The sequence below is a fragment of the Anser cygnoides genome, chromosome 7 (assembly GCF_040182565.1).
Source record: "Anser cygnoides isolate HZ-2024a breed goose chromosome 7, Taihu_goose_T2T_genome, whole genome shotgun sequence".
NCBI lineage: Eukaryota > Metazoa > Chordata > Aves > Anseriformes > Anatidae > Anser > Anser cygnoides.
Window position 1 is genome coordinate 21,570,921 of NC_089879.1, and position 17,008 is coordinate 21,587,928.

General features: G+C 56.0%; 2 protein-coding genes across 3 annotated transcripts in view; one reads left to right on the plus strand and one right to left on the minus strand.

The window, feature by feature from the left end:
* CHUK (component of inhibitor of nuclear factor kappa B kinase complex) overlaps nt 1-17,008 on the plus strand; it is an 88,320-nt gene that overhangs the window by 53,934 nt on the left and 17,378 nt on the right. The gene's annotated exons all lie outside the window — the stretch shown is intronic.
* ADAM8 (ADAM metallopeptidase domain 8) lies at nt 204-15,157 on the minus strand. Of its 2 annotated transcripts, none has more exons than XM_067000641.1 (23): nt 14,998-15,157; nt 13,850-13,959; nt 11,358-11,434; nt 10,987-11,065; nt 9,918-9,994; nt 8,585-8,771; nt 8,135-8,200; nt 7,977-8,045; nt 7,310-7,479; nt 7,155-7,236; nt 5,384-5,532; nt 5,001-5,178; nt 3,863-3,952; nt 3,161-3,356; nt 2,895-2,994; nt 2,628-2,811; nt 2,466-2,543; nt 2,255-2,339; nt 1,968-2,082; nt 1,690-1,864; nt 1,419-1,469; nt 1,191-1,295; nt 204-1,073 (listed from the first exon to the last, which is right to left on the minus strand). In XM_067000641.1, the coding sequence occupies exons 1-23, from the start codon at nt 15,056-15,058 to the stop codon at nt 1,023-1,025; spliced, it is 2,535 nt and encodes an 844-aa protein (XP_066856742.1). In that variant the 5' UTR covers nt 15,059-15,157; the 3' UTR covers nt 204-1,022. The 2 variants fall into 2 exon arrangements, with proteins under 2 accessions (XP_066856742.1, XP_066856741.1); XM_067000640.1 differs by having other exon boundaries at nt 1,419-1,520.

Sequence of the window (17,008 nt, forward strand, 5' to 3'; positions counted from 1 at the left end):
GAAGGCACTTGGCCCCTGCACCTCTGGCACAGGATCCAATTCAGCTCCAGCACTTTGCCCTTGCCCACCATCCACACCTTCTTGCTAAGCGCAATTAGCACTGAGCCCTGCAGCCCAGAGCTGTCCTCACATGCCTCTGGTTCGATGTGGTGCATCACGTTCCCCCTCCTGCCCCAAAGCTATGATGTGACACCCCAAGCCACCACTGTCTTCAGTCTTTATTTGTATAAAAGCCCTCAGCCTAAATGATGTAAAAAAAATGGGGAGGATCAATTTCACAACAAATGGCTCAAAATGATCGTGTAATCATCTTAAATTAACAGCCACAGTAAAAATGCACAGGGGAAATCTCATTTCAGGAGATCAGTAGCTTGAGTGGTAACTTCAGAGCTAAAAACCTGGTGGGGAGGGACACCACAGTGAAGCCAAGCCTGGCTCGGACCTGCCAGAGCCCCTGGCAAGATGTGTGGTGCAGCTGGCCCTGGCTGCAGTGTCAGGTCTACACAGCAACCCCATTGTGCCACCCCAGTGTGCTTAGGGCCAAGAGCTCCTTACTGTAGCCTCAACAGGGATGGGGTGTGAGGAACAGGACACATTCACTATGTGTAGGGAGAAGGCAGCAGCACCCAGAGCACAGGACAGCCCGTAACAACCCAGGCTGGCCTCCAAATCAGAGCTGTCCCATCAGCGGCACCAAGAGGGACTTGGGGGAGAAAAACGGGCATTGTGGGGGGGGGGGGGGGGGGGGGGGGGGCAGTTCCTGGGGGGACAGTGGTGTCAGCATTGTCCCTGCTGCTGGTCTCCCTCTGACACTGAGCCCCCAGCTCATGGCTGTCTGGGCAATTCATAAAGCTACAAAGTCTGTTAAGGCACAACTCGAATATCTGTAAACATGGATGCTGTCCGGGGAGGTCCAGCAAGCGATTCAAGTACTGGTGACACAAGACACAGTGGCCCTCAGCCATCCTGCCGAAGTGCCAGCACCCACACCTCCTCTGCCGCAGTGACGGGCACGTCCCAGGTCACCTTCTGGCTGCTGTCGGCTTCAGGGCCACCTTGGGGGGGATGTCCAGCTGCAACAACGAAGGGGTGTTGGGGGGGGGGGGTTGGCAAGGTCCCCGTGGGGCCTCTTGCTGCTGGTAGGGGACAGAAGTGACACTGGGTATTGGGGGGCACTGGGCACAGCTCACCTGGGGCAGGACCAGGGATGTGCATGGCTGAGACGAGAGGGTCGGAGGCTTAGCAGGAGGCACTGGTGGTGATGGTGACGGTGCTCCTGCCACCACACCGCAGGGCTGGGCAGAAGTGCAAGAGGCAAAGGTGAGGTGGACTCCCTGTAGGCGAGCCTGCGCTGCCCTGCTCCCCAGGCACCAGCCCCAACTCCATCCCAGCACCAGTGCTGTACTGGGGGCACCTACCTCCTTCCTCTTTAGGGCTGGCAGAGGCTTCCTGGGTGGCTTTGGCCTCTCCTGGGGACAGGAGAGGAGAGACTTGAGTCCTTCTGGGTGCTGGGAAGGGACCTGCGTGAGGGACAGCAGCCAGACTTCAGGGCAGAGGAACAGCTGCCCCGGGGAGCGGGGATGGTGCTGTCCACCAGGCAGGGACATCACACCCAGCAGGGGGATGTGGATGAGCCGGAGCCCAGGTTCACTGCAGCTCCCACCCCAGGGCTTCATGCTGCACTCCTACCTGCGGGACCGGGCAGCTGGGCACCAGGGGCCGGGTGCTGCGTGGGGCCGCTGTGGTGCTGAGCAGACTGGGGCTGCTGATGTCACGGCGGGACAGCTGGCTGCCGGGGGGCTGCAGCCGGCTCCCCTCCTGAAACACCGGGTTGGCGAGGCCAGCGGTGGGTCTGCTGGAGGTCCTGTGAGGCAAAGGACCGACAGGCAACAAGGGCTGCTGCGGCCCCCCAGCCCTGAGCTTTGCCCTGTGTGCTTGTAGCTTAACCCTGCTGCAGGCCTTCTTACCCCTTCTGGAAGTACCTCATCCCTCTGCCTCTGAGCAGAACAACACCGCCGCCGAGCAGGACGCTGGAGAGTGCCAGCACGGACAGCACAGCAGCCAGGACCATGCTGCTGCCCCCTGCAGAGACACAGTTGGCACTGGGACAGGCACCCCGACGCCAGGAATGCCGCATGGGGGCAGAGAGGTGGCCAGCATGGCGGCAAGACACTGACCTCGTCTCACGCTCCCACCTTGGCACAAGCACAAAGCCGAGAGAGATGATGCTGGCTGCGTGCACAAGGTGCCCTACCTGGTGTGAGCTCCAAAACCTTGTGCTGGCAGTATGGTGGTGCCCACCCTGGCTCACAGTGGCACTCCCGCTTGTGATTGCACACCTGAAACCAGGGAGGGCAGAGTCAAGGCAAGGAGGCAAAGTGAACAGCAGGGACTACCACCCAAGCTGCTTGGAGATGGAGAGCCCTGCTGGCTGCAGCCACAGCGAGCACAGAAGCACAACCTACCCCGTGGCTGTTACACTTTGCTGAGCAGTTCTTCTTGCCATAGACCAGAAGGTTCTGGCAGCGCCCAGCGTAGCAGACCTGGGGGTGGGTGGAAGGCTCTGAGCACAGCCCCATGGCCGGGAGTCACCTCCCACTGCCCCAGCCCATCCCCCGGGCACTCACCATCTCCTCCCCACACTTGGTGCCAGTGGGCACCAGCCTGAGGTTAGCCACCAACTCGTTGCCGTCGTTGCTGTCGAGGGCTGCTTTGCACTTGAATTGGCCAAAGGAGAGCGTGAAGAAGCCGCTGCCAAGGACAGGACTGGTGTTGTCACTCGTGCACAGCAGTGTGCCGCACTTCACATCCCTGTCAGCAGAGCAGCTGTGAGCCCTGAGGAGCTTTGCTTGCTCCCCAGGGTCAGAACTGATAACAGGCTCCCTGCTCCTTACTTGGGGCTGCAGGGCCTCTTCCCAGACTCAGTCAGGCAGTGGAGTTTGAGGTCTTGCCTGCTGTTCTGCTTAAAGCATTCATCGGGAGCTACTCGGGCTGCTGCGGGAGGCACAGAGCAGAAGGATCACGTGGAGCCAGAGCCTGCAGCAAGCCAACAGCAGCTGGCAGCAACATGAGGGCAGCTACCACCGGCCATCCCCGACACTAAGAACTGCCTGCCCCACCACCAGCCCTCTCCTGAGGTGGGGGGAGAGGGGAAAGCTACCTGCGCCCCAGAGCACACGGCACTGCTCTGCATGCGAGGGGCAGGCCCCGTTGTAGCAGTAGCCATTGCCACTCTGGCAGGGGATGCCGTTTTCCTGGAAGACATCCTCTGGGCACTCGGAGCTGAGGCCGGTGCAGTGCTCGGGAAGGTCACAGTCATTCTTGCTGGCCCGGCATATTGTGCCGGCAGCCTTCACCTGTGCAGAAAGAAGGCTGTCAGGAGCCACACGGGCACCACATCCCATTGCCCTGATCCAGGCCAGAGCCTGTCAGCACCCAGGTCTGCAAAGCATCTCTCTGCACCCTCAGAAAGGGGGATCCAGACACAGTGGCTTGTGCCATAGACAGATCTGTGCCAAAGACGGTACAAAGGTATTTGCTTTTGACTGAGCTACTGCACAGGAAGGGGACATACCACCAGACCAGTTGTTCCTGTACTTAAGTACTTCCCCCCACGCAGCACCTTGTGTTTTGCTTTTAGTTTGGGCTTGCCCCAGGGTCTTCTTACTGTCCTGTCCCTTCATATCAAGGCATTTCTTACACTGGGCAGCAGCAGAGGTCCTCCAGGCCCTTTGGCAGCCGTAGGCATGCATTGCCTCTGCCACAAAGCTCCTGAGGAGTTGGAGTTGGGGGTGGGGGAGAGTGGGCGTGATGCCCTAGCCAAACACTAGGCCTCCACCAGGTCTCCATCCCTGCACGGTACCTTGCAGTCCTGGCAGCAGTCACCTTGTGCGCACTCGGCCCCCTCTCTCAGCTGGCAGGTGGTGGCGTTGCAGCAGCGATCAAAGCACTCCTGTGAGACACAGCCAAAAATGGCTTGGTTTTGAGACAGCAGAGTCCAAGGTGGCTGGAGGAGCAGAAGCTGCATGGGGCCTGTGTGGGTGGGACCAAGGACCAAGGCTGCATGGGGCCTCCCATTACCACAGGACTGACAAGTCTCAGCTTTGCTTTAGCTGCAAGCTCCCAAGAGAAAAACACCATTGCCACAAACCCATACTGCAGAGAGAGCAGCAAAAGCCTTCCAAAAGAGGAAGGGGCTGAAACTCTCCCAAATGCCCCCTGAAAGACTCTTTCCTTCTTTTTGGGGGGCTGCCAAGTTACTAGGGCAGTGTAACCATCACAGGCATAAAATGGCTCCAGGTTGAACCATGGGGCAAAAGCACAGCAACATCCTGGTCCAAAACTCAGCACTGCCTGACTGGGGCCCTGCACTGTGGGTGTGAACTGCTCCTGCAGCACCTTTACCCCCATTACCACCATAAAACCAGAAGACTACAAAAGATTTTTCATAAGATGTGGAGTTTGGAGGAAAACAGACATGACCTGGGCCCCTGGAAAGGTAGCACCCTTCGCAAATCTCCAAGAATGACACGGAGGATCTCTGTGCTCACTGCATGAGGAAGGCAATGGGTTCCTCCCCACAGGTCCCAGCACAGGAGATGTCCCCTGGCAGTTTGTCACAAAACTTCCCACTGTGTTGCACTGGGATGAGGAACAGCTAAACACAACTCTTGCGAGGACAATGCGCACTGATGTCCCCTTTCTTAGGCCATCTCTTCTGAGGACATGCTGGGGGATGTTTCCCTGGGGATGCCTTTCCTAGGAATGCTCCTGCTAAAACCACAGCCAGCTACATGAGAGGTGGGGGGCACACATCTCAGTTAACAAATGCCTTCCCCAAGCTATTTTTTGGCATGAACATAAGGAGCACAGGGAAGATGAGTCAGGAGGTCTTGCAAAGCCCAAAGGCGGGGAGGAAGCTTGCACAACCCTCTCCGAGTCTGAGTGAGGGGGTTTCAGGTCCCAGCCACCCCGTTCCTTCCTGAGTGCCCAGGCTGTACCTCTGGCCTGCCGCAGTCGCACTGCTCTCCCCGCTCTACAAACCGGTTCCCACACACTGGCTCCCCGTACAGCTCATCCGCCCGGGGGACGTTCAGCAGGCAGCTGGTCCTGGGGTCCTTGAGGAACTGCCACATGTCCTGCTCACTGCAGCTGCTGAAGAGCCTGGGATAAGTCAGGCTGAAGGGGCACAAAACCAGGCAGTAGTGAGCACGGCGGAGCACTTGCAGGCCTTCCCACCCAGCAAAGGTCAGTTAACAAAGTGGTGAATGTTCTCCCAGACCTGACAGTCTCCCAGGCTTCACTCCAGCTCTCATCAGGACATCTAGAAATATCTGCTGCCCAGGGCTACTCTTCACTCTTTCTTCACATTTTCTCCACTCACCTGATCTTCGCTGCCATAACACATCCTCCTTGATCTTTGATGACAGGACAGTGGCAGCCAGCAATATCTTCATCATGAGACATCCCTAGGTTGTGTCCCATCTCATGAGCCATGGTGGATGCAGCACCGATAGGATCCATGCTGTGGTCCTATGGAACAAGAAGTGAAATGTGGTCACAGAATCACAGAATCACAGAATATTAGGGATTGGAAGGGACCTTGAAAGATCATCTAGTCCAGTCCCCCTGCCAGAGCAGGAACACCCAGATCAGGTCACACAGGACCGCACCCAGGCAGGTTTTGAAAGTCTCCAGAGAAGGAGACTCCACAACCCTCCTGGGCAGCCTGTTCCAGTGCTGTCACCCTCACTGTAAAAAAGTTTTGTCTCAGATTTAAGCGGAACCTCCTACGTTCCAGCTTGCATCCATTGCCCCTTGTCCTATCATTGGGTGTCACCGAGAAGAGCCTGACTCCATCCTCCTGACACTCCCCCTTTACATATTTGTAAATATAAACATTAATAAGGTCACCCCTCAGTCTCCTCTTCTCCAGGCTGAAGAGACACAGCTCCCTCAGCCTTTCCTCCTAAGGGAGATGCTCCACTCCCTTAATCATCCTCGTGGCTCTGCGCTGGACTCTCTCAAACAGTTCCCTGTCCTTCTCGAACTGAGGGGCCCAGAACTGGACGCAATATTCTAGATGTGGTCTCACCAGGACAGAGTAGAGGGGCAGGAGGACCTCTCTCGACCTACTAACCACATCCCTTCAGATACACCCCGGGATGCCATCAGCCTTCTTGGCCACAAGGGCACAGTGCTGGCTCATGGTCATCCGGCTGTCCACCAGGACCCCCAGGTCCCTCTCCCCTTCACTGCTCTCCAGCAGGGCAGTCCCCAACTTACACTGGCGCCTGGGGTTTTTCTTGCCCAGATGCAGGACTCTACACTTGCCCTCGTTATATTTCATTCAGTTTCTCCCCGCCCAATTCATCCAGCAGGACGCTGGATGGCAGCACAGCCTTCCGGCGTGTCAGCCACTCCTCCCACTTCAGTGTCATCAGCAAACTTGCTGCCGGCGCACTCCATTCCCTAATGCAAGTTGTCAATGAATATACTAAACAACACTGGTCCCAGGACCGACCCTTGAGGGACTCCACTAGATACAGGACTCCAAACAGGGGTGGAGCATCCACTGTTTCTCTAGGCAGCCTGTTCCAGTGCCTCACCACCCTCTGAGTAAAGAATTTCTTCCTAATACCTAATCTAAATCTACCATCTTTTAGATTAAAACCACTACCCCTTTTCCTATCACCACACCCCCTGAAAAAAAGTCCCTCCACAGCTTTCCTGTAGTACCCCTGTAGGTACTGGAAGGCTGCTATAACATCTCCCTAGAGCTTTCTCTTCTCTAGACTGAGGTAACTGAAGACAAAAGCTGAGCCTGGTCTCACAGCCTCCGAAGAACTCCAGACTGGGCTCTGAGGGGCATAAGTCAGCATAGATACAGCAGCTACCTTGAAACGCTGCTTTGCGTGTCGCACAGTTGACTGCTCATGTTCCAGCAAAGGATGTCATCCCTGGGGAAGAATGGGTGGACGAGAAGCATAGACAAGATGACCAAAGACCAACTGCAGGTCAAGTCCCAACCAGGTGACAGGTGGTGTGAGAAGCCCTGTGTCCATAGAGCAACTCCGGGATGCTTTGTATTGCTCAGGTACCTCAGAGACCTCTGCTGCCGCCCTTGTGGCACGTGCCTAGGCAGTGGGACCCACCTGATTGACACCGCCTGAGTCCCTGGTGCACATCGCAAGCTTCTTTGCCAGCCCTACGGTCGTGTCATAGAAGTCTACACCACTGTGGGAAGGAAAAGTGACCGTGGGCATGGAATCTCTGTGCCAGCTGGGAAGCACCCATCCAGCCTGCTTACGTGATCAGCTGGGCATTGTCATGCTGCTTCCTCTTCAGCAGCTCCGTCTCCCGCCAGCGGAGGAAGTTCTCCAGTGTCACCTCTGCATTGCGACTGACGGTGATTTTGTCCCTGTTGCTCCACACCTCCAAGCCAATCAAGGCCACACGCAGGCCCAGAGGCTGGTAAAGCTGCAAAGGAATACAGGCTAGAGGGAGTGCTTGTACCTTAGCCGCACAGCAGAGGAACAGTCTCACCTCCCCTGGGAACTTGTTGCCCAGCCAACCCCCCTGCCCCCAGCAATACTATATGAGGTCTGGCACTTCGAGTCCCCCTCACAAAATAGCATGAGCTGGGCTAAACTGTGTAGACAGGTCCTCCCTTTTCTTGAGGGCATCAGTAGGACGTGCTCCCAGAAGAAATCCCCTGCTGTCCCCTCATGTGAGGTACCTAACTGAGAGCTCAGAGGCAGCCTTCACATGCTCCTGAGGACTCCAGGTAGAGCCAAGCCTCAATGCCTACTTTGCGCACCCCGCTGGCCAGCAGAGTTGGTCACCCTCTGGTCACCTATCTAACTGTGAGGGTGGCTCGGGCTCTACCACAGATCTCTCCCAGCTTTGACTGGGTGACCGGGGCCCGTGCTAGCACAGCATGAGTAGGGCAGGTAAGCTGGCACCCTGGGGCTCACCTTGTCAACATGGTTCACAATTTCCTTCATGCGGTTCTGCACCTTGCGCAAGTCCTTGTATTTTCTGAACTAGGGGAAGGACACAGAGAGATTCCCAAGTTGGCTTCCAGTTCCCAGCAGCCATGTAGGAGTGAAAGCACAAACTCACCCTCCCTTACCTCTTCATTGTCCACAACCAGGACAAGCTCCACGTATCGGGGCCCTTTGTGTAACTGGGCTGATTTCTGGAAGGGAAGACAAAAGTGAGTGCAGAAAAAAGCACAGCTCTCTGGTTTGGCTGAGCCCTGCTGTTGACCGTCCTGTGGGATTTGTTGGAACCTCAGGCACCTTCCAGTGCTATGCAAGGCTAGTGACTCTTCTAACTCTGCTTTCTGAGGTTATTTTGCCCAGGTGTTTCAGACATCTTCCAACACACAAGGAAAAGCTCCAGCCTGCTACTGCTGTAAGGCAGGAGAGAGGCTCTGTGAGACCCTGTGTGGGACTGCGCCAGGCAAGGGGAGGGAAGCATCTCCATGAAATGCAGCATGGCCCAGCTCTCTCCTGGGCTTCACAGACCCTAGGCTCTCAAAAACTCAGCTATGGCAAGGAGAAGCAATGTGATCCTTAACCCAGCGATAGAGCTTCATGGGTGCAGCAATTTTAGGGTCGTGGTCATACTCCAGGGTGGCCCCGGCCTCTTGGCACGCGCCGCGCTTTGTCCTGAGGTGGGCAGCTCTGTACACCGCATGCCAGCCGGCCTCTTCCTCCTCCAGAGGCTTCAGCAGGAAGGTGGTCTCATTCACTTGGAAAAAGCCACTGCCAAGAGAGAGGGCAAGCATCAGGCTGGGACGGTGTCGTGCCAGCAGCCTCACAGACACTGTGCAGGATGGACAGACCCCACACCAGCCCTGTGAGCACCTGCGATACAACACACAGCCATACAGGAAAGCACCCACCACTTAACCCACTCTTCCGTGGCTCCCCTAGGTAGTTGGGATGAGTTACGGGCCATTCGCAGGCCCTGGCAGTCAGGTCCTCCTGGCCACGTGCAGGACACCACAAACAGCAAAAAGCCCTAACCAGCCCTTGGGCCGTACTTTAATCCCTAGCCACTGTGCAGAGGAAAAGCCAGGGACTTTGTGCCTCTCCCTGCAACTTTGTCTCGTCTTTCTGCGCCTGCATTATCCCATGCTCTGTGTGTATCGTTATGCTGCTTGTCCTGCCTGTGAACATCTAGTCCTCCTGCTACACAAACATATTACATGTCCCACGTATGCACAAGCTGTGCTGAGCCAGGGTCCCTGCAGACACAACCACTGCTCTCAAAACAAGGAACCAGCCGCCACAGAGCTGCAGCAGGCACTTGTCCTGCAACCTGGCATTTGTTCATCCTGCTAACACAGTTGCTGAGGACCTCCACTGCTGGAGAGACAACCTGTCCTTCTCACACATATCCCTGCAAGCCAACCCTTCCTCCCCAGCTACTAGATTTATTCTCTTGCAATTTCTGGCTGTCAGCTGAGCTTTTTTAAGAATAGCAGAATGCAAATCGAGCAACCCCGCATGGAGCTGGGGGCTCAGGTTCCTCTGCAAGGGCACTTTCAGCTACTTCAGCAGAAGGTAGAGCCAAAGCAGATTTTTGAGGAAGGAGCAGCAGCACTGCCAGAAGCTAGGGAAGAGCAAGTTTGGTGTGGTAGAGTGGATGGCTCTGGTCCCGTTTGCAGACCCGGGGAAAGTGCTGCCTGCCCTGACCTCCTGTCCTGCTCAGCTCTCCACTTTCACTCAGCCATGAATCACTCCCCCAAAAGCGACAATGTAAAACTTTGTGGCTGTTTTCCCTGCTAGGCACTGAGCCACAGAGCCATGCACACCCAGCATGTGGGGAAAGGATGTCTTTTGTTTTCCCTTTTCTTCCCTACTGCCCCTGACCAAACTGTGCCCCGGGGAAGCCACAGGTCCTACCTGAGCCCACCACAGGTGCTGATGCTTGCTGCAGAGTCTGTGTACCCCACAACGTGGCCTTGATAAAAGCAGTGATCCTGAAACCCAGAAAAGAGGTGCATAACATTGTGTCTGACCAATCTGGCCTTCTGCAATGGAGTGATTACATCAGTGGACAAGGGAAGACCAACTGATGTCATCTACCTGGACTTCTGTATGGCCTTTGATATGGCAACACTCTTGCCTCTACATTGGAGAGACACGGATTTGATGGATGGACTATTTGGTGGATAAGGAATTGCCTGGGTGGCCACATTCATAGAGTTGCAGTCAATGGCTCAATGTCTAAATGGAGACCAGTAGCAAGTGGGGTCCCTCAAGGGCCCATGCCGGGACCAATACTATTTACTATCTTAATCAGTGACATGGACAGTGGGATTGAGTACACCCTCAGCAAGTCTGTGGATGACACCAAGCTGAGTGGTGTGGTTGATATGCTACTGGGAAGGGATATCACCCAGAGGGAATTGGACAAGGCACAAGGATGATCAAGGGGCTGGAGCACCTCTCCTATGAAGACAGGCTGAGGGAGCTGGGGTTGTTCAGCCTAGAGAAGAGAAGGCTCCAGGGAGACCTTACAGCACTCTTCCAGTGCCTAAAGGGGGCTGCAGGAAAGCTGGGGGGGGGGGGGGGGGGGGGGGGGGGATACTTTTTACATGTGCCTGTAGCACTATGACAAGTTGAAATGGTTTTAAACTAGAAGAGGTTAGATTTAGATCAGATATACAAATGAATTGTTTTGCAATGAGGGTGTGAGACACCGGAACAAGCTGACTGGAGGAGCTTGACTGCTGGAAGTTTTCAAAGTCAGGCTGGATGGGGCTTTGGGCAACCTGATCTAGTGAAAGCTGTCCCTGCCCATGGCAGGGGGCTTGGAGTGGGTCCCAGCTCATGGCAGCGGCTTGGAGTGGGTCTCAGCACAGCCCTGGAGGCATCTCAGCCCTCCAGGAAGCATGATGAAGCCTCCGTGTCACTGGTGGTGGCCCAAAAACTCCTCTTCCAGGAGGCTGCTGTTACTCCAGACCCGTACCTGGACATCTGGCTTCTCTGTGATCTCTGTGCCATCAGCCAAGTAGTGTGTCTCAGTGTAATGCTGTCCCAGCAGCTCCCTGCAGATCAGGAAAGGAAGCAGCATCAGGAGAAACATCAGCTTTGGGGAGAAGATGGCTAGAAAGCAAGGCAGGGGGGTTCCATGTCGCTCCAGACCTCTCAAGCCAAATCTGACCCTCCTGACCCACAGCACATTCAACACTCCCAAGAGCTCCCAGCATGGATTTATTTTCCCAGTGTGGGTCTGGGCTGATGGCTCTGGTGGCCAGAGCTGTGATGTTGGGCCCCTGAGAAGTGACGTGTAGCAGGGTGGTAAGTGAGCCTGCCCAGGGCCTGCCCACCCACACTCACCTGTTCTTCTCTAGGTGCAGAAGGTAGTCCCTGCCTTCAGCTTGGATGCTGTAGAGGACATGGTCCAGGTAGGTGCTCTGCAGGAAACAAGATGATGGCACAAGTCAACACAAACTGCAGAAAGGATGGCTCCATTGCCATGATCCTGCACATCCTTCCTGCTGGAAGGCAACCGTGGGATGGGGAGACTTGCTCCTCACTGGCCACGTGCAAGCTCACCCTGAAGGCATCCAGCAAAGACACAGGAAATCAGACAAAAAGAAAGCATGCAGGCAATAATGTGAATCCCCAGCATATCCTGAGATAACAAGCAGGTCACCAGCAATGAAGCTGAGTCAGCAAAGGCTGGTTTCCCGTGTCTGACACATGGCTGCAGATGGCCGCATCAGAAACTGAAGTTTCCTGCTCATCAGTCACAAGAGCTCCTTTTCTGGGACTGAGTTCAGAACTTACTCACAGGCTGAACCACAAAGATCCCTGGTGCCCAACTGCTTTCATCAGCAGAGTCTCCCCTATCTCTGCCTGATTTAACATGAATATGATGAATGGGAAATAACCTGATTTGGATTCTTGTCTGTTACTGACGGCAAAGTTCAGTCTTGTTGTGTTGGATTCCTCCCTCTCCCCACCCCCCCCCCCCCCCCCAGTATCACCATAGTGCTGGTGGAAGGGACCCAAAGGTGTCTCAAGCACCCCCTATGGTCTCTGACCTAAGACCAGGTCAGCATGGCCAAGGCCCAGAGCCCCCATGGAGATGCTGTACATCCCCAGAGAGCAGGGCTGCTCCACCTTTACGGGAAGATTTGTTTTCTACTGGGCAAAGATCCCATGTGATCCCCCACCCTTGGAGGTTGGGACAGAGATCTCCAGAGATCCCAGCTCCCCGGGGCTGCTGGGAGAGACAGCAAGGGATGTGGGACCTGAGACCTCCTCAGCCACCGCTGCAGCAAGGAGACAGTGCCCCGAGGCGCATCCTCAGCTCTTGTGGATCCTGGGGTGGAGACTCGAGCAAACTGGAAAGCGAGGGCTCACATTCCTCCTGGATGAGGTGTCTGGCTTCTGCCTGGGTGGATGGTGATGGTACCTATAGTCATCACGGAGCCTGGTCAGGTAGAGGGGCTTTCCTACCCTCGGTCACCCTCAGTTCCTGCCGCCTGTCTTTCCAGCTTGCATTGCTGCTGGCAGCAATCGGCTGCCGGCCACAAAATGCTCTCACAGGTCCCTGGCAAATTCTTCTCTCATGAACAATGTCTCCCATAAGACATGTCTGTCCAGCACCCGCAGACAAAGTGGTGCTTTGTTATTGTTGGCAGTGCTGGAGGCTTTAAGAAACTGCAGAAAAGCAATTCAGAGGGGAGAGAAGCGGCAGTCTCTTGGAGACAACCACAGGGTGAGGAGAAGAAAAAAAAAAACACGATAAAGATTCCCCACAACACACCCAGCCACACATCAGAGGATGCCGCTGCATCCTGCAAAGCCCGAGGCTTGGCTGCCGCCATCCAGGAGGACTTGTCCAGCCCAAGTTCCTCAAAGCCCTTCATGCTCCTCCTCCAGGACCCTTTCTTGTGGGGGAGCAGAGAGATGCAAAGAGAGGGGCAAAGATGCCCAGTGGCACAGATGGTGTCTTTAAATAGCAACGTTTTTCTCATGGACAAGTTTAGGTTTCTAGAGCAGAGAAAACAGATGCTTTCGGGGAGTGTTTTTGAAGCTATTTTATCAGAAAGGGTTTGAATCACAGATGAACATGCTGTATGAAGTTTACTAGGAAACAAATGTCCTCAACCCCTCCGTCTCCTCAGGTGCTAAAATTGGTGCTTTTCACTCCTAAAACACAAATCCATGTATTTGGCTGATCTTCACTTCTTTCAAGGAGATGTGGAAAGCCTCTCTGAGTTCAAGGCCGTCATCACATGAATGCCTGCCCTGACCACTCAAAAATCATGAGTCAAACCCCATTCCCTCCCTCAGATTACAAGGTTCCTGAAAAAAAATAACTCTGAGTTTCTTTCATGTGGGTTTCTGAAACTTTCTGATTCTTATTTCCCGGCCCCAAAGGATTAAAAAAAAAAAAACAACAAAAAAAAAAACTTAAGCAAACACAGCAAGAAAAGTGCTTAAAGCTCAGCAAGAATCTGCAAACTCCTACTTAAGTAAAGACCAGATGTCACAACATCCGTACAAGACTGCAAGGGGCAGCCACACTACATAACATCTCCAAAGAAAGCACTAAACATCGCCCTCCCTGAGAGTCCTTCCTGCTATCAGCCCCTATTTTGACCTGAAGCCCTCCAGAAAAGTTCTTCTGATCAAATACCTCCATCCTCTGGGGTGGAAAAAACATGCTGTATCATTCAATCAGTGCAGACACCTGGCTAAAGAGGTCCAGCCCTGAGCTCTGGCCTCTGCTGACCAAAACCCTGCTGGACACCCTACCCTGAGCAGCAGTGAGGGTGGCTGTGCAGAGCTGGAATTTGGGAGGTAACACTACTCACAGGTGATGCAGAGAGGTCCCTCTTCCCCCGGGGCTCCAGCACCCTGCGTGGCATCACCATCTCATACCGCTCGACATGGGCCAGCTCCTCCTCTGGCCCACTAGAGACGCCTGGAAAATTCAAAGGGGGAAAATTCAAAATTCATCTGTGTTTTGAGCTTGCCACCTTTGCAACCCTTGTTTTCTTGATGTCAGAAAGCAGAGGCTCCTCAGCAGAGGACGGAGCCAGCCGGGCCAGCGGTGGAGCAAAGTGCCCGTCTGCGGTGCCTGGAGCCTCACACATGGTGCCTGAGCAGAGCCAGCAGCCTTTGCTGCCGCCCCCTCGGCTGGCTGAGTCACAGTTCCCCCGCCGGCACATCTCGGGCTGCCGATGACAAATCCCCCCCCTTTCTCCCCCCGCCCGCCCTTCTCGCAGGAGTTTCATCCAGGTGCAGTTGCATAATGCCGCACACCCGTGGGACGGCAGCACGGCACGGGGCAGAGGTCACCGGGAGCACATCTGTGGTGGGGACCGGTGTCAGACGGGGGCTTCTCTGGCTGCAGGAGGCGAGCCAGGCGCTTGGGCTCAGTGCCCCGTTTGCCATCCCCTGCCCTCGAGTGAGTGTGAGGTGGTGGATGGCGCACGGAGAGGTGATGGAGAGTGAGGTGATGGAGAGTGGGGAGGTGATGGAGAGTGAGGTGATGGAGAGTGAGGTGATGGAGAGTGGAGAGGTGATGGAGAGTGGGGTGATGGAGAGTGGAGAGGTGACGGAGAGTGGAGAGGTGACGGAGAGTGGGGAGGTGATGGAGAGTGGGGAGGTGATGGAGAGTGGGGAGGTGATGGAGAGTGGGGAGGTGATGGAGAGTGGAGCAGTGCTGGAGAGTGGGGCAGTGCTGGAGCGTGGGACGGCGATGGAGTCTGGGGCGGCGATGGCCGCGATGACCGCCAGCCCGGCACCGGAGCTCTGCCTCCCACCTGAAGCAGCCGAAATCTTCCCGACCGAGCCGTCCGTAAAAGCCAGCGCCCCTCCGGGCAGCCATCCCGCTGCTGCCGCGCCCCGCGAGCATCCCCGCGCACCCACCCGCCACGCTCCTCTCCGTGGGGCCAGCGCCCGCGGGAAACCCCTCGCCGCTTCCCCGGAGCCCCTGGGCACCTCCGCCCGTTCTCACCGTGGCCGAGCAGCAGCAGCAGCAGCCCCGGCAGCCGGAGGAGGACGAGCGTCGGGACCATGGCTCGGCACCGCCCGGCCCCAGCCGCTCCGCGCCGCGCCGCGCCGCGCCGGCAGCCCCCGCCCGGCGTGACTCACCCACGGGCGGCGGGACGGGGCCGGGCAGGGCGGGACGGGCCGCGGAGGGGGCCGCCCCCGGCAGGGGGTCCCGTGGGGCCGGGGCTGGGACGGGGCGGGTAGACTACGAGAGGAAGGCAGCAGGGACCCCCCCCCCCGGTTGCCGTGGCGGGGATTCGCCCGGGACATCCGACAGGCGGGGGGGGATGGGGACGGGGGCAGCCCCGGGTGCAGGCGCTGCGGCGGCCGCGTGGCCGTGGAGGAGAACCGCATCTTGGCCCTGGGGAGGGAAACGCGGCCGGCGTTGCTTGCTTGTGGTCACGGGCTCCTTCCCGAGGGCTCACAGGACCCAAAGCTGCTGGGTTCTGGAGGCCTGGGTCTCCGCTGGCCTCCAACTGCTTGGCACGACCTGGGGATGGGTGCTGCTTGGAGAGCCCCCCTCCTCTCCTGGGGTCTCCTGGGCTCGGGGACCACGTGCTGGTTGGGGCTCTGCTTCATGTCCTCGGGCCAGTGGCTCCGTCCTATGTCACCATTGCAAGCCACTGGGGTTTACTCACCGTCCTTTGCCTCTTGGCCAGGGTGTCCTGGGGAGCCTCAGGGACCTTGGTGGCCTGTAGCCGGGGTCCTGTCTACCTATAAGAACCCTTTCCCTGCCTATTTTTTCCTTCCAGTACTTTCACCCGAACACTCCTAGTCATTTCTGTTCATAACATTATTATTTATATTACGGTTGTCCCCACTGCGATGACCGTGCTTGCAAGTCGTGCAGAGCTGAGCAGGCCTTGAAGGACCCACGGGCCACAGCAAGCGACCTGGCTCACAGGAGAGACACAGACCGGCCACGCAACAACAAGCTTCTCCGGACACTCTGAGACCCGACCCGTGGGACATGAGGCTGCTGAATTCAGTCTTTCCTTGCTGCTCTGCTGGCACAAGAAGGCTATGCAGCCCTTTGTGGAGGGAAGACACACAGGTGCCTCCTGCTCCATGCTAGCAGGAAGATGTCCAACCTGGCCTGCCCTTGGAGAGGGTGTATCTCTGTGGTGATCTGTCTGAATACCCCCAAACCTTCAAAGTTGACGCTCAGTCAAGCAAGTAGCCACTTGTGGGTCAGTTTTTGGGCAGCTGAAGTTACCTGTCAGTGTGTTCTCATGCTGGGGACACTGGAGGGGGCTTGCACATTCTCCCCATGGCCAATGGCCAGGACAACACCTTACAAGAATGAGTGTAAATGGCGTATGCGTGTGAAGCAGGATGCAGAAAACCCTGGAGGGTGTTCACAAGAGAGATGACCAACAACTGGATTAAACAGTAACCCAGGGAGCTTCAAAGGGGCTTTTGAAGCAAAGCAGCAATCAGCCTGACAGCCTACAAAGCTGTGTAAGGAGGGTGTAGAGCTCCGCATATAAACAGCAGGAGCTGAAGGCTGCTGGGACACTTTCGTTTTGCCCCACCAGCATCACCACCTCTGCCTAGGACAGCGAGCCATGCGTGTACATGTGCTGGTGTGACCAGGACATCTTGGGGTTACTCACAGACAGGTGCTTAGAAGTTAGCTGTTAACTTTAAAAGTTAACATTTCACAACTATTTGTTATACTGTTTAAACTGATCCTGAATGTAGAGATCAATGATTGCCCACTACTACACCTGCTCCCAAACAGGCTTGTGCAATTCTTATGCCTGCACAACCCCACAGATACCGAGTGCTTCTGTGAAGGACTCAGGACAACATGATTTGAGTATCACATATTTTCTCACCAGCTACAAATCCCACTTCATCAGTTTGAGCCGCTGATCAGCTCCATTCCAGCAGCCACCCAATTAGGCTGTCTTCACAAAACAACGCTGCAGGCAGCTGAGCCAGACCTCTGTGAACTGACCAGGATATAGTCA